This window comes from Primulina tabacum, chromosome 2, assembly GCF_025594145.1.
Source record: "Primulina tabacum isolate GXHZ01 chromosome 2, ASM2559414v2, whole genome shotgun sequence".
Lineage (NCBI taxonomy): Eukaryota > Viridiplantae > Streptophyta > Magnoliopsida > Lamiales > Gesneriaceae > Primulina > Primulina tabacum.
Window position 1 is genome coordinate 53,728,869 of NC_134551.1, and position 15,829 is coordinate 53,744,697.

The following is a 15,829-nucleotide window of genomic DNA, read 5'->3' on the forward strand; positions in this document are numbered from 1 at the left end:
GACAATAACTAAAATAACCCCATCAACTATGTCTAAATGCAAAACACGATGTCATAATAGTAAGCTCACAAATGGAACTCGTATTTATAAGTATATAGGTAGATATAGATATAGATTGTTTGAATACAGTAATAATATACAAATATTGGGGGGAAATGCCGGAAAATACATGCAGTTTGCCACACTTCAATAAGGATGACATGTAGAGTGATATGACCACTTTTCGACTAAACAATAACTACCAAGTTTTTCAAATCAACCCAGCCATAAGAGCACCTGTCTCGGATTTTCTGCACTGTTGTTGCTGCGACGTCAACCAGAGGCTGAATTCTGGAAAGTTCTTTCTCCACGGCCAATCTTTTGTCGACTTCTATCTGAATTCAATGCAAACTTAAGTCTGAATCTAATAATTCATTCAGGTGTACGTTCTCATTTAGTGTTAGCAATTGGAAAGGAGCAAAGGCGTCAGAGAAAAATATAACCTTGTCAACGTGGTGTGATGTATCCAAAATGTAGCAGAAGTAGGTTAGCTGCCGGTACAAATCTGCTTCAGTGTACTGAAGTAAATTGCAAAGGAAGATCCATCAATAACAATCTTCGATCACAGAAAATTTGGAAGTTCTGTAGTGTTCTAATTGAAATTTTATCTTTAACATTGTTGATATATGAGTCGATTCTGACTAAATTACTGTCCCCAATGAGCTAAACTAATAATTGGTGACTAAATGGATCATACGTGTTAAATGAATGGTCACAGACTTACAGAAGTAAAATGATATTTTGATGAGATTAATTTTTGACGAGCAAAGGAGAAGAGCGAGGGGACAAACCTTTCTAAAGAGATGCCCATTACAGCGGGGATAGTTTGGACAAGTGGTTCCTCTCTCGGAATCCCCAAGTAGTCGAAGATTAACACTACGGGTGGTATAGTTGCAAGTTTCATCGTCACACTGCAAGAAAAAAGAAATGAAGTACTGTTTAACTGTGTTAAGCAGTACTGATCTTGAGGCAACAATACAAGCATTTACCATCATTATGCCCCGGTAATATGTTGACATAAACCCTTCTGCTTGCTTTTTAACCTGATAAAACCGAGCATCACCAAGTGATCTTGAAATCCCGTTACAGAATTTATAACATAGAATTTCATGAAAAAACTTTGTATTTATGCATCAACTGTCAAGTATAGAGAACTTCGAGGAGAATTAAAACTACTCTATTGTCAGCCAAACACTCTCTTTTCTGTGGGGTTGAGGCTGATCTCTCCACTCCCTATGACTCGAATACATGAGCAATTGTAAATTCATGGTTCTCAACAACGAAAAACTCAAAGGAGCCTACCCACCACATATACATTGTTTCGAGGAGCAAAATTGCCTTTTACATGCATATATCTAGCGAAAGAAAAGAAATTACCTGATTAGCTATAAGAGCAGGAGATATTCTCCCTGTATTGTCTTCTTCTGGGCATTTTGGACACCGCAGCTTCTGCCAGAATTTATTGATTGATGATCCATCTTGGATATCTGTTGTCATTGTATTGATTGATGCACACACCGAGCTCAGAATAGGGGAGCATTCAAAGGTGCTGAAGCAACTGGGGCATGATAAAACCAGAGGTTCACAACCTCGATATCTGCAATTCAGATTACATCAGATCCAACAAATATTCATACCTTGCCGATTCAGTGATTTTGTAATAAGACAGACGAAAACAACTACAGGATTCAAGGAAGCAAGAGGGTGATCTTGGTTTTGTGATAAACACAGGAAATTATAAACGATACACAAAATGAAGGAATCTGAAAACAGGGGAGGAAAATTACTTCGATTTACTCGAGCAAGAAAGCAAGCCTCTAGAAAACATGAAATTTTTTAACAATCCGTCACTCAAACGAAAAGAACATTTGCTAATGTATGAATACCAGAAGATGGGATTAATCCTTTCTATCTTTTTAAGAACTTTAAGCTATAAAAGTGAGACATTTTACACCAAAGATCAACGGTCAACAAAAAACCACACAAGACCAGGAATATGAAGAAAACATCATCTAGATCTTGACTTCTGATAGTTTGTGGATTTGCTTAGCACGGTACTAATGAATATCATTTACAAAGAAATGGGTACCTCTCTCGGTCATCAAATGTAATTAACATCGAGCTGGAAGGATCATTGCTGACAGAATCATTGAATTTGTTATGGAACTGAGGAAATAAGATTTAACAGTCAAACATTTATATCCAAACTGCAATTGTACATACAGTGTGCTTGAAAATACAGAAAGCGTGCTACATAATTTACCTTTGATGAATCAAGCCCCAAACAATCAGCCAAACGAGATGGACTTGTACCCTGTATTGATGCACAGAGACGTGATATCACGGGATGAATCTGCGTAACATTTGAAAAGTTTTTGAGCAAAATAATGCACTAAATTAAAAAACCAACAGCCCCTGTCACCTAAGTTCAGCAAAACAAACCTGTTGTGCCAGATAATAATCAATGTCAATTATCCAGTTCTGATTGTCTCCTTTCAGTTCATCAGGATGCCTTGCTCGCTGGGCAATTCCCATAGAGGTGCTTGAACCATTTCCCTATAATATGCAACAAGTGATCAAATACTGTTTGATATCAAGATTAGGAATTGTCACAAGGGACCAGCAAACCAAGCACTTATCTATCTCACCAAGAATGGTAAGAGAAGGTGAGAATCAGACCTGCTCAGCGCAAATTATATAGGGTACTGTATCTCCAGAAGAACAACCAGTCACATAACCCTGTTTCTTCAATCGAAGTGCTACCTAAAGAGTAAAATAATACACGAACAATAAATATAAGAACAAACTAAATGATGTAAAGTAAAACGTGTAAATATGTTGCCGGTAGTTCTTACAATTAGCTGTCACGACCTTACCTCTACATGAGGCTGATTTCTAGCATCAGGATATGCTTCAGGTGGTTTGGTTAGTGTCTTGGTGATCACATATTTTTCTAACGGTATTTGTCCAGTCCTCATTTCCTCTTGTGCCTGCAATTAAAATAACACATAATTTACGCGGGCTTTCTTTTATCACTGAATCATACTACCAGAGAAGTAGCAGGTGCATGATGGCGTTCTAGTGACAATGGGCTTAGGTTCCAATTCCTTGTCTTTAAATATTGCATGCCCATGATACAAAATAGATTAACGTGTCACCCTAAAAAAGTTGAAGCCTCGGCCAATCTTATGGCTTCAAATGATTGGTGTGAAAGTAAAAAAAATATGTGAAAGTAATCTATAAACATATTTTAATTTCTCCTATAAAATATTTAGACAAAACAAATCACCAATGAAGGTCCAAAAAGCATCAGCATGATTCAAAATATCATATCGCACAACTCATAAAAGATTATCTTCTATCAAAGTCAATACTGCTAGTTATGCATAGTATTTAATAGTAATTAATATAACTTAGACATAGATGAACCTCAAAGAGATGACTAATAGTTAGAATTAAGTTGGAAATGTGTGACCAGTTTAGAAAGTACCTTCATGAGAGAATTGTGTATTTCTTCAACAACATCCTCACAAGACCTGAACATTACAGCCATATATGGTAAGCTTCCGAAATTAAGCAACAGCAGGAAAACTCAAAATCATTAAATTCCATAACCAATTTAACCAAGTAAAATGATTTTTAAAAAAAGGCAAGTAAACTCGCCCTCCGGATAATATTCGACCAAGGCAGAAATCTCCCATTTCCTTCGATATCAAGCTCCAGTCACGACGAACCATATCAAGACCTTTCCGCTCAATAACCTGCACCAATCTTATTAGCTAGTTGCAACAGAAGATAGGATACTAGATTTATAGAATGACCAGAAAAGTTGTAGGAAGCCACCTCGTAGGACATCCCATCTTTAAACTGCAATTTGACAGCAGCATATTTCTTCTTCTTGAGCAATAACATTCTCTTGTACAACCCATCAAGGTCAATCTCCAGACACCTGTATTTCTTGTTGACCTAGCAAAAGAAAAAGGAGCTAGTCCATGACAGGGACATGGATTATAGAATGTACGCATTCACTTCAGTTGCCAACCGACGAAAACATTTCAATAAAGCCACAAGTGTTGGTTCAAGTAGAGAATAAATGTATGGAAACAATCTTCCATTACATCCAAAACGCTTAGTCTTTATCCAAACTCATGATTGATAGGATTTATTTAAAAAAATTAATACAGCTATTTTGAGCATCATTTTAATGATTCAATCATCATACTAATTCATGCTTTTGGTTCAATGTATTGCAGCAGATTTACATTGGATAGATAACACAGAAGTCTCATTTCACTCAACAAAGAACAAATTACACCTAATACTATCATGTAGATCCATGCACACCTCTTGAATGACCTTTCCTGCAATTAATTTAGCTTTTCCAACATCATCAAGTCCACTGTAGATCATTATTGAATCCGTGTCACCATAAATAACCTGATTGGAAATAATAGACGAACTTAATAGTTTAACAAGTAGCAAGTAAACAAGAATCAACATGAATATAGAGATTTTGAGTGCTTTGTTAAGAGTATAGACCTCTAAGTTCAGCGTATTTTGAACAAGATCAATGGTGCTCTGTAAAATTTCCCTTCCCTGCGCACAGCTTGCATGAGTCGGTCAACGAAATTCTCCATGTCTGATATGCTGATCTAACATGACATCATACATATTTAAGCAACGATGAACTCACTTGTAGTGTTATAAGTTCTGCAAGTGCTTTTGCATAGAATCTGGAGTTTGGGAACCCCAGGCATCCATACATGCTGCATAACAAGTTTGTTTTAAAACCTACAAATAATAGTTATTGAAGAAACACAAAATAAAAGTGAAAGAAGAAAGCAAACACTAACCTATTTGCTGTCAGCTTTAGAGCTTGTTGCTGTATGTCAAGTTGCTGAACCTTGAGACCTGATGCTGTTTTTAACCATGATTTCACCATTCTCCTTCTCTCGACCAAATTCTTTAACAACTGATCAAATGTAGTTATTCATCAGAAAACAATATATTTATGCAGGTTTTAGAATCAAATGACCTTTTGGTTATTCAAATACCTGTGTATACACTTACTAGGTTACTTGGGGACTTTTTAATTTGTGCTTGTTTGTTATGTGCTGCTTACAAATGATAATTATCGAGGGATGGTAATTAACATGAAATTTTTCGTTATTTTAAGTTAAGGGTAGAGATGATTTGGAATTTTAAGAGTCAGGCTAAGAATATGATGACAGCTTGATCGAAAAGAATATGATCATAAAAGGTTGGATATATCACAACTGGGTGGGATTTGGTGTTACATTGATCCATGGTTTTGACTGATTGTCAATCCCGTGGCTGAAAAGTTAAAACGTATATGCAGGACTGCATAGAATCCTTGCCTCCCTGGTGTACTTGGGCTAAAGTACCAGGCTACTGTCAATCAAAACATCTAAGGCTATGATAGTTGATTAAGACGCGATAATGCTTCGACAAGAAAAAATAGAGTAAAAAATGAACACATTAAACAGATAAAACATCATATAAATGTTGCCACGGTAAAAATATCAGTTACATGTTTGGAATTACGTGTGCTGGTTTAAGCAATGGGATCAATCCATAAGAAAAGGAAGAATCCCTACACCCAAAGTAATCCTATGAACATTAGAATAGAGTGAAGGAAATTCAAGAACAGAGTCCGGTAGAACTTTCATAATCATGCACAACAAATAAGTAAGTTTAACGAATGTCATATATTAACACATACATCATTCAATGCAGACGAGGAATGTCTGCTTAGATGTTATTACATCATTCATTGGACAATAAAATCTCACATGCATTTCAGCTAGGTATTTATGAAATCATGATGGTTTTACCTCCGGAAGAACTCCGGTCTTTTTACTAGATGGTAAACAGGAAACAGATCCATCAGCCGATATGTCAACAGTTGTGAAACATATATTGTATTCCTGCAAAGTTTGATAACCAAAAGAAATGATGATTAAGAACTAAGAAAAAGGAATAGCTTTACTTGAAGAATTTCATTTATAAATCTAGGTAAGTAATGTAAAGAAGAATGCGAAGAAATAATATGAAATACTACTGACCTGAATAATAGAAGGGTAAAGACTGTTGAAATCCAGTAGTAATACATACTTGTCATATAGTCCTTTCTTCGGCTCCAGCACTAATCCACCAGAATAGGAAGGTCCCTTTTTGGTTTTCCCGCGATCTTTCTCAAGAGGCTCGTCATCAAAATTTGTATCATCTGCATCAATATCTCTGCCTTCCACACCATTTATTTTACGTTTTGTTGTCTTTATTTCCTTGGATTGAGCGGAAAACTTGTCTGGTACAATAAATTTTTTAGCATGGAATGCATGCAACAAGAGATATTCCACTCTTTGAGCCCTAGCACCCTGCAATTGGAAAACAAAGCAGCAGTCTTATATGATTAATAGTTTCATTTGATTAAGCTTCTCTCTAAGTTCACAACAATTGTCACCTGAAGAGTTTTGTGCCAAAGATTGCCACTAATATTTGTCAGCTGTCGTGTGAGGGGAAGAACACTCAAATGGAACATGAGTTCCATTGATAACCATGCATCTGTCTCCCCATACTCAATCTGAAATAGTAAAAGAGGACATACTGTGGTCATCATATGGCGTTGGTAGTTTTAGATAACAATTTTACACAGAGATCTTCAAAATGGAAGTTCTAAATATTAGAGTTATGAAGTCTATACAAGTTCCATAAGCGATTCAGAACTTTGAAACATTTGAGGAATATCGTGAGGAGTTATCTCCTTTCTATCCTTATTCAGCTGCGTCTTTGCTAGCTGTGTCAAGGAATAGCTGACCTGAAGAAGGAAGAGAAAGTAAACAATAAGATGCCATACAAATTATATGATAGTAAACATTACATTCCACCTCTTTTAATAGGTCACGAGAACAGATATAAGTGTCACATAAGAGTCGGCCAGCAACGCATGACATGATCCCTGAACTTGCTCCTGAGCCGAATACCGAGTTTCCTTTGTAGAGTTTGGGTATCACAGAGCGCTTGAGACGGCCTATTTTGGACCACATACTGCTGGGCACCTTGCATGCCTGCAAGATGCAACGATATGTTAGACATTCTCATTTCTCAAGGAAGCTACATATGTTAAACCTAAAAGAAGACCAGAACAGGAAAAAACATATAGCATATAGCACAAACAGATAAGATCTAAATTAGGCACAAGAATGGAACTTGATATTACAAGGGCGAGAGTCATGCACAAAGGCTTTACTAGCTCTTGCAATATCAAACATTTATATTTAATGCAAAAAAAGTATTAGTACCTGCACCCTATGTAGAAGGACATCCAGGTCAAACCCAGATATGTTGTGCCCAACTAGTACATCGCTATCCAATTTGTACAACTCAATCATCAATCGATTCAACAAAGCTCTTTCACTGCGATATGGGTCAATGCAAGTATACATTAGGAAGAGAAATTGAAGTATAACCGATTAAAGGAGGAAGCTAAAATCAGATAAAAAAAACACAGCTAAAACAAGACTAGCCTGCTTTCATAGCAAATCACATTTGACCCTGCCTTGGCATTTTTGTCAGCTGCCTCCTTTGTAAAACCCATTGGAAATATGCCTCCATCAAGTTTCCGCACAACCGAAAAGTGACTAAGCATACCCGAACGAGTCCATTCCGAGCCCAACATGGGAATATCAATCTGGAAGTTCATAATAAATTACTAGATCAATTTAATATGACTGTGTTACTAAAGAAGTATTTGTGAAGCAAAAAAAATCCAATGTGCATGAATTTCCCCCAAAAATTGAAATCTATAGATAGCTCTTTACTGACAGGTGTCAAATCAGTGAGTTATGCATTTAACAGATAGGAGCATAAACTTTATAAATATATGCATTGGTTTCAAACACAATAACACTTGAAAAAAAGGAAAAACAGCGCCCAAAAATAAAACAGGAAAACAAGAGGCACTGGCTTGCCAACCACTTGAACTGATAAAGAAGAAGAGCATACAAACTAAAATATTAAATAATGAAATAGGAAGAAAATAATATCATGCATTAAAATACCTTAGCCTTATGGCAGCAAATGACAGAAGCAGACACAATTTCATTTGTATTGTGTTTCTCGTTGGTGATAGTTTTCAAATTTATTGCTGCAACTACCGCTGGAGGTAATTCTGATATAACCTTTGAGGAATTTGAAACTTGAATATCCTTTGGACCGTCGACAGTAACCTCAAACTTACACCAGCTCACCTGATCGAATGCAAGAAAAAGGATTTATGGAACGAAAATTAAAATTAACATGGCAAAACAGCATAATACAGTGCTGCAAAAGTTTCACCCGTTGAGGAGCAGAACAGCTGGAGAATTTCGATACCGATAGCCATGATGGTCCTTTAATTTTTCTTTTGATTAGGAAAAGCTCCAACCCACTGCACTATGCATTGTATTTAAAAATCTTTCTTAAATTAGATGGTATTTGTAAGAAGCACAGAGTGAATATCAGAAAACCTGAAGCAAACAGTATTGAGGAACAATGAGGCCCTCAATGAGATAAAAATCATCAGAAAATAAATACTCAGGACAGCTAGCAATACCAACATATTTTAAAAGCACACCCAAAAACTATAATAAAAAAAGTGCAACCTGTTTGTCAATCACTGAACATAACCAAAAGGGAGCAAGTCTTACTGATACCTGTTATGAGTTCCAAACAAAGCACAGAAGTTGTTTCCCTTAGTATCCGATGGAAGCGGTGGATCCTGCAAAGACAAAGAACACACATAATAACTTAAAGAGGGTCAATCTGGCATCGGATTAGTCTCCAATATTCTCACATGCACTGTGTGGAATCATGGGAATCTGATATACAGAATTTGCTTGAATTGCAACCGAAACTGCTGAAATTTTGAATATATATAACAAAATAACTGATCTAATACAATCCTCGAATACCTTGAATGGATAATTGATCTTGAGGACATAGTTATCTCCATGAGGTATGTCTGATCTCTCAAATGCATAATTTCTCTAGAAAACCACAAAAGAAGCAGAGTGTGAGAATTTAATAATTGATTTTACAACATTAGAAAGACTACTCAGCAATGTCTTAATTGGAAAAAGGAAACAAGCTGATGTAGTTCAAAATTTATCTGCAAAACGATACGGACCTTAACAGGCGCCATGCTAAAACTTGAAACATTACACTGCAGTAACTTTTCCACCATTTCGGACTTCAAGTCAGATGCCCATTCCTGACAATAGAAAAAATTATCAAAAAGAGGAGTGGAAAAATTAATAGGCAAGCAACTGGTGGAATGAAATTACATGAAGTCGAACTCGTAAAGCTGTCCGAGACTCTTCAACATCCTTTTCTAGCTTTGCGATTTTATCTTTAAGATCTGTTGGTGACATACTTGACTTTTCCCCATCTATCCCTTGCTTTGAAATTGTGTCTTTGAAAGCCATGAGAGTCATACGAGACTCTTCAACATTTTTCTCTAGCTCTGCGATTGTGTCAATGTGCGCAAAAGAAAAGTTTGGGATGGCATATACACATCTATGCATGTTCTTTACGACCACACAACAACTGTGATATGCAGCTCCAGCTTTGACCTGTCATAATTACAACTATAGTCAATTTCAGGAATTCATGGAGTGCATTACCTCTAAACCACAAATGGGAAAGAAAATCTACCAAGTCACATACATGACAAGATATTTTAAGACATATCAGCATTGAAACGATGTTAAACATAGTTTAAGATAGCCATTTCATTGAGAAGAAAGAGTTAAAATGATGTGAGTATTGTGGGAAGCAAATCTGTCAAAGACTGGTCATGTAAACATGCAAAGTAAACTGTGCCTTATATGAAACATAAAAAAAAAAAACATAAAAGCTTGATAGGTTCATTTAAGTATGACATCTAGTGGCCCTATAGCAAATAAAACAAAAGAACCAGAGGAAAGCCCCAAGAATTGATCTTACCCTCTACTTCAAATGGAGTAGAATAACGGAACTTCAAAGATGGAGAGATCAGTATATACAAATATTCATCTGAGGTCATATGTTCACTAAAAGTCCATGAGACTACGTTTCTGGAGAACTTCTGGAAAAAATAACAGAAAAGGAGAGAAAAATTGGGACTTCACGAACTTGATTTTGCATCCTGACAGGACTAGACCAGAATATTACATCATTTTATCACACTCTAAAATGCTATATGCGAGTCAAAGTTACTATATAGATCATCACTATAAAGTCCATCCTCTATATCAGACAGCAATGTAGGGTTAGCTACAAAATTCAGCAGATGATCACAATTACACAAAATGCAAAACCAGATAAACACATAGTACTGCTCACATACCTTTCCAAAGAGATAAAGATTCCCAGCATTAGCACCATAAATCTCCTCATGTGCATCAAGTATGTAGAAAGGCAACAATCCATCAGACCCCAATTCGAAATCCAATTTCTCCTCGCTGGTTGAGTTCTGATTCATCCCATGCCCGGATTCAGTGCAATCAGCAGTTGAATTTTGCCCTGCACTTCTCACGGCCTGCCACCCCATTTTGGCACTCAAGGCTGGATCTCTTGGCTCTTCGATTTTTGCATTAAGGGTAGACACTTTTTTCTCAACCTCTTTAACAGATGATTCATCCTTAAATTTGACTTCATTTATCAAACATTCTTTGCCCACCTTTCCATCCTCAGTAGCTTCACTCTTCTCCTTTCTTGTCTCGTTCATTGTTTTATTAGATGAATTAGCTCCTTTCTCTGCGATGTCAAAATTAATCTCCTTGCGTCTCATTATTTCACCTTCCTCGGCATAGCACTTCCTTGACTCTCCATTCGCATCATCTTGATGTTCTCCATTTATTTTAATTCTAGAATCTGGACTAATGCTGCCAACGACGGGCTTCTCAATTTTAACTGGTAAAATCCCTCCGCCGGGAGAAGCTAAATTTTTAGAATGGTTAAAACTTAAATTACTAATGTTCCCTCTCCTTCTCCTCTCCTTATCAGTCTCATCGGGCGCAAACTCAGCAAGCACATCATCAACAATACTATCACTAGATAAGTTCTTCTGATTATCTTTTTTAAACACAGTGGAAGTAAACATGTTAGAAATCTTCTGCTTACCCATCAATGCTGCCGCAGATGCCAACGCCGAAGGCTTTTTCACAACGTCCCTCGCCTTCTTATCCGCATCATCGTTTCCATTATTTTTCTTTCTTTTCCGCCGATCGAATTCTCCCTCAGATTCTTCCGAAGAAAAGGAGGCACCAGCGAGTGACCAGTCTTCTTCCTCACCTTCATCGCCGTACCCTAGGCCGTTGTCGTCGACAATAAACCCTTTGGCTTCCTCGCGGCGCTTGGCTACTAGAGCTTCGTACTGATCTTCATCCACCGTGTCATAAATCGGTTCCTCCATCTTAATCTGGAAGCCTCCGGATTCGAGTTCACGACGGCCACCGCTGCGAAGGGCCTTGAGACGCTGTAGTGCTTCCGAACGCGCCTTCAAGGCAGGACCCCGGGTCCGCCTCCTCCCCTCCAGCGGTTCCTCATCTGCCATCGTTCTTTGCTCCACCAGTAAAATTCTGAAGATTTTGCTCTCTAGCTAGATCTAAAAATTCCGAGAGGAAAGATGGGTTGAAGACTGAAGCACTGGCGGGAAATATGTATTTGGCGCCATTCTGAATTCATTCATCCCTCGGACTCGTTTATTTCATGGGCTGGGTTTAGGTTTTGGGCTTTGGGTCCAAACCAAGATGAAAAAAATACTGGGATGGATTGGGAAGTACTCGTGCGACAAGGAAATATTAACTATATGACATTAATCAATTAACTTAATTAAATAAAACTAATATATGGGTAGCTTTCGGAGTTTAATGGTCCTTGTTGACCAAATTTTTTTTATGTAAATTTAAGTATGGATCTCATTTATTAATATCAATAATAATGATTTCATCAATTTATTTATAATTATATTAAACGATACAATTATAATAATATGTTTATAGTGAGACGGGTAGACTTGTTTCATAATTATCATTAAAGTGATTTTTTTCATATCAGCCTCACATTTTTTTACAATTATGAATATTCAATTTTATGATATTTTGTATTAATATATATTTTCCTTGACTCCTACAACTACATAATGTGTAAGAAAATTATTTTATCAAAATTTGTACATATTAATAGTTAATAATATTATTATTATATTTATTATCTACAAACACGTGTTGGGCAAATTATTAAAATACAATTAAAAATCAGAAGTCCAAACCTTTTTTTTTTACTTTCATCAAGTTTATATATCCGTGTCAATTTTATTATTTCGTAAGAACGGTTTCACCGAAATTCAAGCATTAATTAGCAGAAGTTACGAACTACTATTAACAATTTAACAAACATGATCAATGTTTCTTTTCTTTCTTTCTTTTTTTCTTTTTTAAATCATTCATTATCAGATATAATATATATATATATATATATATGTGTGTGTGTGTGTGTGTGTAAAATAAGATCTCACAATTTCGAATATATATCTTTGACATGTATTATTTTATTTTTGCGCTTGAAAAACAAAGATGTCTTTATTTTTTTATTATTATATTACGAACAAATATTGAAAAAACTTGACAATATAGAACGCTAATATCGATTGAATTTGTCCTTTTTCTATGCCTTTTGTCTCTTACGACTCTAAATGTGGTCCGGAAGGTCACGATATATACATATAAAGGGATTGAGATTTCTTATTGAATAGGTATCTTGTGAGACGTTTTCACGAATCTTTATCTGTGAGACGGGTCAATCATACCGATATTCACAATAAAAAGTAATACTCTTAGCGTAAAAGTAATATTTTTTCATGGACGACTCAAAAAAGAGATCCGTCTCACAAAATACGATCCGTGATACCGTCTCACACAAGTTTTTGTCTTTCTTATTTATTTCGAAACATATAATGTTTATTTATAGTTGTTCGTATATCTATACTATTATATTAAGTATGAGGTCCTAATAATAACCGATCTACGAGGACACCAACTTTCTTTCCTGTTTTACCCTTTTTAATTTTTTATATTTATTATTTACTATTTTATTATAGTTGAGCCCCTAATAATAACCGCTCTATGAGGACACCAACTTTCTTTCTTATTTTACCTTTTCTCATTTTTTATATTATATTTTTTCTTAACAAATAATATTATATTCACAGTCACAAGGAAACTGCTCACGTGAAAAATAATATTATTTCTTCTCCAAACTAGCCATCGTGAAAAATAAACTCTCTTCGTTATGTTGTGACGTCGTTATGTTATAATATCATTAATATTTAATATAATAGCCACATGTATTCCGGACACGTTACCAGCAAAGAAAGAATGTATTTGGAGAGGGAAATGCAGTTTTTTATTTAACTGCCGTGCACGAATTTCAAGGTAGATTCTAGTTGTTACGTACACAGTCGAGGATATGTATCTTGAATTCAATGGATATTGCTGCCTGCTAGCAAGTTGCAGCCGAAAAATGAAAATATCAGAAAACCAGAAAATGCATGCAGTGGGCAATTAAGCAAATAACAGATCTTTGCCTAACACATCCAAGCAACAGTCTCATTTTTCAAATGAAAACTAATAAATAGATTATATTGTTTGATGAAATAGTTTCCAGGACTTGAATAAATTTAAATATCCATTAATGTATGTAATCTAGTGTGTGCATCCTGGCTTTCAATATGGACAAATTTTTATACGAATTCGGTACAATCCTACATGACTATAATAAATGTAGGAAGAGAGAAAGCTATAATGTGCCTAATTTTAAAAAAAATGAAAATTTACAAAAGAAAGATAAAAAATATCAGTAAAAAAAAATCAATTCTGTTTTCTTGTTATTTGAATTGGCCTAACGAGCTCCGTCACCTAACCGTTACCCAATCATCCGAAACCGACCAATCATGGATTTGATTGTTTACCAAGTCCCGCAGACGGACCCTCGGTGAAACGTACCAAAAGTCGCCTGGGAAACTGGAGGCGGATTCCGGAGAATATACCGGCAGTGGCAATGATGTAATTGAACATGTTGACGAAGCCCAATCTGGGAAGTCTAATGGGCATCTCGGAGAAATGGTGACACTTTCTTCCTCTTTGGTTGTTAAGGAAACGGCGTCGACGTCATCGTCAAAATCTTGACCATCAGAAATAAAGGGGTGATTTAGAAGCATCTTAGCCGTCCATCTATTGCTTGGATTCTTAACAAAGCATCTCCTAACAAAATCTTTACCCTCCTCCGACAAACTCCCGGGCACTTCCGGTACCTCCTCGCCAATTCCGATTCTAAATAAAAGCCCCGCCACGTCGGAGCACTGCCACGCCGGATATCCTGTGGCCATCTCCGCCACCACGCATCCAACAGCCCAGATATCCGCAGGAGGGCCCTGTTCCCCGCTGCAGACCATCTCCGGCGACATGTATAGCGGCGTGCCCCTTAATCCACACCCCGAAACACCTCCTGCTTTCTTCGCCAACCCGAAATCCGCAACCTTCACCCCACCGTCAGAGCCCAAGAGAATATTTTGAAGCTTAATGTCACAGTGAACGTACCCAAGCTTGTGAATGTAGTGAATCCCTCTAAGCAAAGCCTTCGTGCACCGCCGGACTTCGGATTCCGGAAGCCTCCGATTACTATAATTATCGAGTTTATCAGCCAAAGTGCCGCCCCAGGCGTACTCCAACAGTACATTATACAACTTTTCGCCATTTTCATATGAAAAGCTTTCTCCAAAGCAACGAATCACCTCCGGGCAGTCCTTAAGCTCGTCAAGAATCAATTTCTCCTTCACGAGAGAAGAAGATTGCGAAAACCCGCAAGACTTCACCGCCATTAAAGGGAAAACTCCACCACTCTTGCTTCTGGGCACCGCTAAATTTACAATAGCAAAGCAACCATGCCCCAGTTTCTCACCTCGAATCCAATCCATTCTTCAGAAAACGCAAAAGAGTATTTCAAATTGTTTATACATATACTCAAGCTTGAACTTCTGCCTTTGGAGGAACTACACGTTACTGTGTGAAATTGTATAGGAAGGTTTTAGGAGTAAGTTGGTGTAAATTCGTAGCCGCAAACGTTAGTGGAAGGCTTGGTTTCTAAAAATATAAAAAAAAAAACCACGTGCGTGGTTAAGAAAGACATATCGCGTAACATTGGTTTCGGAAACGTGGTTGATATTTCGCACAATAATTAATTAGGCTTAATTTAATAATAACTACGCTTTTATGCTGGTGACTTTTTACACTTCAAACCACGGCATTTATTAATCTTCCCCGCACCTCTTTTCAACTTTATTATTAAGTGATGGCTACCCTTGATTAATTCATTATTTAGTTGTTAATTGATAACTTTCAACTGGATTTGGAGAGATTATAAGCTGATAATTATATATAAGTATAAACTTAATTTAATCGAAACGTGAAAGATCTTAAATTATGCAATATAATAAAAATTTCTATAATACTCTTTTCAGATATATATATATATATATAAAATTGTGGGCTAATTTAAGAAATGTTTTTTTTTTATCTGGACTCTAATATAATTGCAGAAAGTTTTTGATCAACCTTCCATGAAAGTCATATATTTTCATCATTATTTTAAATCAGTTGATTATAGATATTTAAGATATAAATATTTATTTAACTATTGAAACAAATTATAGAATTTAATTTACGATTTTATACTATATTTTACAATATAC

General features: G+C 36.3%; 2 protein-coding genes across 2 annotated transcripts; both read right to left on the reverse strand.

Annotated features, from left to right (window-relative positions):
* Window positions 1-22: 22 nt before the first annotated feature.
* On the reverse strand, window positions 23-11,751 carry LOC142537010 (DNA polymerase alpha catalytic subunit). The gene is made up of 31 exons (XM_075642524.1): window positions 10,427-11,751; window positions 9,384-9,671; window positions 9,227-9,310; window positions 9,012-9,086; window positions 8,754-8,818; window positions 8,398-8,488; window positions 8,121-8,309; window positions 7,587-7,750; window positions 7,362-7,476; window positions 6,948-7,127; window positions 6,764-6,877; window positions 6,524-6,643; window positions 6,126-6,437; window positions 5,895-5,987; window positions 4,893-5,011; window positions 4,733-4,805; window positions 4,579-4,635; window positions 4,384-4,476; window positions 3,883-4,005; window positions 3,703-3,800; window positions 3,530-3,575; window positions 2,916-3,029; window positions 2,719-2,802; window positions 2,482-2,595; window positions 2,303-2,392; window positions 2,129-2,205; window positions 1,417-1,636; window positions 1,029-1,082; window positions 831-950; window positions 483-557; window positions 23-374 (listed from the first exon to the last, which is right to left on the reverse strand). The coding sequence occupies exons 1-31, from the start codon at window positions 11,633-11,635 to the stop codon at window positions 228-230; spliced, it is 4,803 nt and encodes a 1,600-aa protein (XP_075498639.1). The 5' UTR covers window positions 11,636-11,751; the 3' UTR covers window positions 23-227.
* Window positions 11,752-13,789: 2,038 nt separating this feature from the next.
* Window positions 13,790-15,165, reverse strand: LOC142538088 (mitogen-activated protein kinase kinase kinase 20). The gene has a single exon (XM_075643526.1). The coding sequence runs from the start codon at window positions 15,053-15,055 to the stop codon at window positions 13,994-13,996; it is 1,062 nt and encodes a 353-aa protein (XP_075499641.1). The 5' UTR covers window positions 15,056-15,165; the 3' UTR covers window positions 13,790-13,993.
* Between the last annotated feature and the right edge of the window lie 664 nt (window positions 15,166-15,829).